This window comes from Heptranchias perlo, chromosome 2, assembly GCF_035084215.1.
Source record: "Heptranchias perlo isolate sHepPer1 chromosome 2, sHepPer1.hap1, whole genome shotgun sequence".
Classification (NCBI taxonomy): Eukaryota; Metazoa; Chordata; class Chondrichthyes; order Hexanchiformes; family Hexanchidae; genus Heptranchias; species Heptranchias perlo.
The window spans coordinates 28880465-28887248 of NC_090326.1; the positions used below are offsets into that span (position 1 = coordinate 28880465).

The 6784-nt window shown below is 40.9% G+C and overlaps 1 protein-coding gene across 1 annotated transcript; it reads right to left on the reverse strand.

Moving 5' to 3' along the window:
* Positions 1–3227: 3227 nt before the first annotated feature.
* id4 (inhibitor of DNA binding 4) lies at positions 3228–5772 on the reverse strand. The gene is made up of 3 exons (XM_067997324.1): positions 5239–5772; positions 4129–4192; positions 3228–3850 (listed from the first exon to the last, which is right to left on the reverse strand). The coding sequence occupies exons 1-2, from the start codon at positions 5584–5586 to the stop codon at positions 4145–4147; spliced, it is 396 nt and encodes a 131-aa protein (XP_067853425.1). The 5' UTR covers positions 5587–5772; the 3' UTR covers positions 3228–3850; positions 4129–4144.
* Between the last annotated feature and the right edge of the window lie 1012 nt (positions 5773–6784).

Sequence of the window (6784 nt, forward strand, 5' to 3'; positions counted from 1 at the left end):
TTTCTTTAGTTTAAACAGTTTAAAAAATTGTTTTTTACCTGACCAATTGTAAATAAAACATTAAATCTAACGTTGCAATTCCTTTTTTAAATGACTGCCTATTACTGGCAATAGATTTCAGGACAGAGTTACTTAGGAGCAAGGTAACACAAGGTCAGTACTGAAGAAACCCGCTGGTAGCTCATTAAAGATTAAATTGGTATTTTAAAGATATATTGATTTATTTTAAAACACGAAATTTTAAACCAAAAAAGCGTTAACTTTTTTTGCGTTAAATTTGGACTAACTAAACTCATTTTCACCCTTTTTAGATGTACGGTTTCTGAATGCGTTTTAAGGACGGAACCGAAGCATTGACGCAGTGTTGATCTGGAGAATGATACAGTCTGAACCGCTATTCATCCAGTATATTTCGACTCTTGTGCGGTCTATTGGCTATTTATTACTAATGAAATTGTGCTTGCAATCCGTTGTATTTTTTCAGACGGGAGGTAACCAGCAGGAGATAGTTAGTCTTACATGCACTAAGTTTTTCCCTGGACATCACTCGCCAGTAGAGGGCGAAATTGAACGTCGAATTCTCCTTATGTTCAGTTCAGTTCCCCGTTATTCCGGCGTATTTCTACGAGCGCCTTTAGGTAGTTTTGGATTTGGGACGATACCCCATATCGGAGACCCCAGTGGAGCATTTAAAATTCATAAATCACCAGCCTATCTATAATTGTTTCTCTGTGGGCGTGTGAAAACATTTACTGCCGAATGCATCCAGATGTCTGTGGACAGAAAACAAAGCCCACTTTGGTATAATTGCCTGTAAGACGACTTAAAGATTTAGAGCTTAAAACAGTGTTTTGCCGACTTTAAATACAAATTATCTTGTGCCAGCTGTCTAATTTCAAAGGCTCTATTGTTACTTTAATTTGAAGCCCTGTGTTTTTCTTCTCCCTTTGCTCTCTGGATTTGTCTGGGTTTATAGTGTGTAAAGGATGTAACCCTCCCTCCTTCCGAACCCACAGTCACGGGCTGGTACCTGTGAACACCTGGCAGAGAGATAGGACCACGTATGGGCTTGTACTGTACTGGTACTGGAAATACACCCAAATCCATCAGCTGTTATAAAACACTGTCCAATAAATGAACACACCCAACTGTTCAGTTACCTCCACTCAGATCCTGTTGTCAAGATACCATCAGCTATATAAGCTACTGCTCAATAACAATGTTCAAACCCTTGCTGTTCAATCCTAACAAGATCTATTAAATCATAGAAAAAGTATGTGAGCCCAAATGTGATCTTGTTAGAAATTCTCTCTAAATGATTATTCCACCGTGCAAACCCGATTTTAGGAACCTAATCAAATCACTGTTCTAATCCATTTTTGTCCTAACCCATTATTAAATTAAGTCTAAATGGTTCTGTGTACCCATCTTTACACAGATCTAGCCGAACCCAGTCCTAGGACCCGGTCAGACTGCAAACCAGATCATATCGTTCGGAATTAATTAAAACATCCTGTTTAACTCCCACTTAACAGCACTTCCCAGACACAAGACAAAGATGGAAGCGCTATCTCAGGCACTAATGGATTCAACCGCTCCACCGCCGAGTCTGTTATTCAGCGAGGCAATGCACGAACCCCAAAACTGCAACATCCAACCATATTCCAAACTACCAACCATAAAACTATCCATCCTCCCATCTTCCGTAAGACGCGCTCCAATGTGTGGAAATTTGCATCCCTCCAAAATTTACAATCCCAACATAGATAAAGCATTCCAAACTCCAGGATGCATCTCCAGTCATCACTTACACCAACGAAACCAGTCTGCTGCACACCTTTTGCAACACCCCATACCGGTTTCTAACAGCCCGTTATCCAGCCCTAATCAACCCAGCTAACATCGCATTAGCCCAATAAAAATATGCCAGACTATATGTATGTATTCAAACGTTTCACTTCCAAATCCAATCAATCCTCTCGTTAAGCTAAAAACAAAAATCTAGTCAAAACATGTTCCCACACCCTTAGGTCAACAGTCTCGAACGGTCCCAAATCTCAGACCTTCACCAAGAGGTGATCGATCTCTTCAAACCCAGTGAGAAACACCCAGATACAGTCACATATCATCCCACACTGTGCAGTTACCCAAAACCCACGATCAAAAACTCTTTACACCACTCTCGGGGCGTTAGGACTAAGCGCACATCAGACGAAAAAACAATTTAAAATACTGGACGATTTCTTTGCGGCTAAGCTTCGTGATAGCTTCATTAAAAACTGTTCAATTTCAGGCGTGGTTTTTTTTGCGTCTTCCAGATTTGAACACATTTTTAATTGTCAGAATTTAACCTGGTGTGAAATGCAACGACGTTCAAAGCCAGAGAATGACCAAATCGAACATAGGTGAAGTAGTGTTTGTAAAGGTCTCTGTAAATAACACTTCACTGAGTCAAACATACAGTACCATCTCTCCGAAGGGTCACTCAAACTATTTCCATAAATTCAACGATTAGGAGACGGCTGGATCAATTTCAGAAATAGGACAGTGGCTTTTATTCAAATAACATCATTCTTTACACATTAATTTGTTACACCATAAATTAACACTGCGAAGGTAACTCGTTCAAAAATCAGTAACGTTTGGCGTTCAGATTCAGAGGTTCGGTCACGGGTTAGCTAGCTCTACATTGAGAGCAAAACATCGGCTGATAAGTCAACTTTTTTTTTAAAAATGGGAATTATTCTATCTACTGAATTATATGAGCAGAGATTCTAGTATACCTTACAATCCTTTTAAAAACAGTTTCATTTAAAATTATAAATCTCTCAAGGGACCTTTTCCAATCAGTTAGCCCGAGAACTGGGAATTATTTTTAATTTTCCGCATTCAGTCCGCCCGATCCAAGGAAATCCACAATCTTAACTGGAATGCAAGGATGAAATAAGTAAAACTGCATTAGTCATATTTAAGATTTTTGATTGCGTCTTAACAAAGTTATCAAATTGAATATGAAATTATGCCCAATTCATTTTGGATATTCTTTCCTATTCCCCCCTGCCTTGTGATAATCTCTCAACAATTTTATCTGCAAACAAACTGCCGGCTCCAGATGAGCAACCGATACAATTTTATTCAGTTCATTGATTTATTTTAAACACGGATTCTCGTGGGCACATCACTTTCAATGGAGAGGGAGAAAAAATGGAATGACAGAAACCTTGCAAAACTGTACAAAAATCTTTTTTTTAATAAAAAATATCTTATAATTACAATGATCTATTAAAGCATATACATTTCCACGTACACTCAAAGAACATCTTGACTATGTACAGCAGGTAAGATTCGTCTTGTACTTCTATACATTGTGACTTTTTTTTAAAAAAACGGGGAATCGACACTCCCCTGGTCCGAGCCAGTTGTCTATTTAAAACAGATGACAGAACATCTGGAACATTCTGCTGGATTAGTAAAAAGCGTCAGGAATCAGTTCTTTTTAGTCGATGAAACTTTCTACTTCTCTCCTAGATGGGATTTCGCTGGTCTCTTCTGCCTCCCGATGAGATGTCGACCAGCCTGGCAAAGTCACTCAATTTATCCCCCCCCCCCCCTCCAACCCCCCAACCAAAGTCTCCCAAGATCATAGCTCTGGGTTTAATTTTTTTTTAAGTCTGTGGCTAAAACGCTATGAGTAGCAGAGAGATGAGACGTGATTTGGCAGGAAACCCTCTCAGGATGGATAGGTTTTTGGCGTTGATCACTAGAATTAGAATTGTTTTTCCTTCTTTTCTCCCCCTCTCTCTCTCTCTCTCTCTGGTCTCTGTGTGTGTGTGTGATTCGTCGGGCACACCTGTATAAGAAAAATGAATAGAGGGGGTGTGTGAAACACTCAGCTCCAGACTGACTGGCGCCACCAACACAACACAAGGCATGCTTGATCAGCAACCCAAAACAAACCAGGGTCAAACAGCAACTCCAAACCCACCAGTACAAACTTCAAACGAGGACAGCTGCATACTACTCGTACAGTTTGCAAAAAAAAACAACGGCAAAGTTTACTATAACGCTAGATATTCACCATTATTTAAAGCGAAAGTGAAAATTAAATTAGACTGCATAAGCGCTCACCTCACACAGCATCACATCAGCGGCATAGAATGCTGTCCTCTTGTCTTCTGACTTTAGACCCAGCCTGTAAGACACAAAGAAAACCTCACGTTCAGTAATTCCTCGCTGTATGCATTTTATATCTGGCAGAAAGACGAAATTTGAGCAGCCACTTTTGTTTTGGTTAAAAATGCAATGCTGAGAACTACGCGTCTCCATCGCATCATAACGAACTGCATCTGTTATTTTGTAACATTTATATTTCCCCCCTCCCCTGGCCAGCACACTCAGTTTTATCAGCACGGTGCGTAATCACAAAACCAGAGTTGGAGATGGGATTTAAAATACCCCCCCCCCCCGCCTCCAAAAGGTACCATCTCCACACGAACGGGGCTGTTTTCATCTTTACATATCCTCCCTCCCCAACCTCGTACAGTTTCGACAAGACACAAAACGCGTCAGTTGCCTTTCCTTACTTTCCATCGAAATTGTATCTAGTAAAATAGGAAATGTGCAAAATAAATCACAGCTCCTGTCGTATTATATCCCGCAGTAGAAGGAAACGTGTTCAATTGTCCCACACAGTTCACTTTAATATGATATATATATATATAAAAAAACACATCACTTTATTATGGCATTTCTGTTCTTGCTGAGTTACGGCATTGCGCAGGAGTGATGCTTACATTTATTTATGTATGCATCTATCCCGCAATCTTAGCAGTTACTGCAGTTAACATTTCATTAGAAACATGCCATCAATATATACACACTGTCACATGCCTGTACCCCTGCAGGAGTTGCCACCGGTGGTGCAGAGAACAGACAATGGGACACGAAAAGCGTAAAAACCCCTCCTCCCATACTGTAAGGATGTAAAACGAGGGAATTACGGGCATCCTTAATGTTTGACATATTAGAAAATGCTTAGCTCTCAAAAAAAACTTACAATTTAAAAAATTTAAATATAATTGATTTTGCCCGTGTTCTAGCTAAAAGAAACAAAAAAAAACTAGTGTTACTGTAATATTATTGAGGCAGTGGTTGCTTTTAAAGGGATACAGTTTTTTGAGCGAAGTTTTGTGACGGCGCTGGGTTCCCCTTTTTTTACGGTTCCCTCTTTTTTTTTACCTGCTCGGAAGTGTTGAGGGCTGTCAGAGGAGTCCGGGGCGCCGAGGGGCAGCTCGCCGGCTGCGGTCTCACCAGAGCCGGGTGCGTCTCCAGAGCCAGCTGCAGGTCCAGGATGTAGTCGATCACATGCTGCAGGATCTCCACTTTGCTCACCTTCTTGTTCGGAGGGATGGTGGGGACCAGCTGCTTGAGCTTGGAGTAGCAGTCCTTCATGTCGTACTGCAGGTCCAGAGACTCCTCTTCCATCTTGCAGCGGGCGATGCTGAGACTGTGCTCCGACAGGCAATGCAATGCCATCTCACCGCAGCCTGCCTTCTTTAGAGAAGGGACATCACTCACTGCTTTCATTACGCCGCTAAATAATATTTCCTCTTTACTGTAAATAAAAATGCAGATAATTCTGCAAGTATATTGCCTTATAATTACAAGAAGGCAAATAAAATAGATGCCCTAAAAGGCCAGGAATATAAACCTTGCTGTCTTGTTTTTTTTATATATATTTTTTAAAGATTCCTCCACTTGCCTCCAGAGGTGCAAAATTCACACTGAAGTAAGTGTGGGGATCGCTACGATTTATAACAGCAGGGGCGGGGCTTTGTCAGAGGCGATTGACAGCTCGCTTGTCCATTCACCGATCGCCGACCGCAGATGGCTCAGCTCTTTGAACCAATGGCACGTTTCGTCGGCCAGCTCCCAATGCCTGCGGTTGGTCCAGGTGGGAAGGGGCTGGACACGCAAGGGAAGTGCAAGTGTCAGCGAGGATGTGGGGATTGCAGCTGCAGAGGTGGTGGTGGCGGCGGAGGCGGGAGGGCGGGAGAGAACGAGGGGAAATTCTTTACAAATCTGCTAATTGATCACATTGTAGTTTAAGGAAACGGCAAAATTGGGGCATCTTTTATATATCGTTCACTGTGCGTTGTCACAAGGAAACGATGCAACTGAACCAGAACTGCAACCGATGGTACTTTCGGTACCTGAGGGGCGTCCAGCAGCTCCACACCTCGCTTAGACTCCCATGTAATGAAACACTGCTCAGTTTCCACACTCAATATCGGTCAACCAGTAAAACAAATGATTGGGCATACTTCTGGCGTGAATGTATTTTTTTTTGTTTAAATTAACAACAATGCCACTTTGAAACGAGATTCTACGGTTTGAAATATTTCTCAAAAATATATGTAGGTGTGAAACCTAAAATTTGCACGGTTAGTTATAAAGGGAATTTTCTTTCCATCTTTAATTGGTTAGTTTTTTTCATATAATACACATTTGTATGGATTGCATTGTCTCTGAAGACGTTTTCACTAACAAAGTCCACGACTTTTAATTGGTATTTATGTCTGACTAACATCTCCACATCATAACATACATCTATATTCTTTGCAAAACAACAGTTGCACGTATTATTTCTCCATTTATTGGAGTTTTGAATTAATGGTATAATTTCTTTTCTAACTGCTGGCACATACTACATATATTACATAAAAGGTGCGGTTAATTTCAGGAAACAGTTGTTTTCCAATTGCTGCGACATTGTAGCGAAATG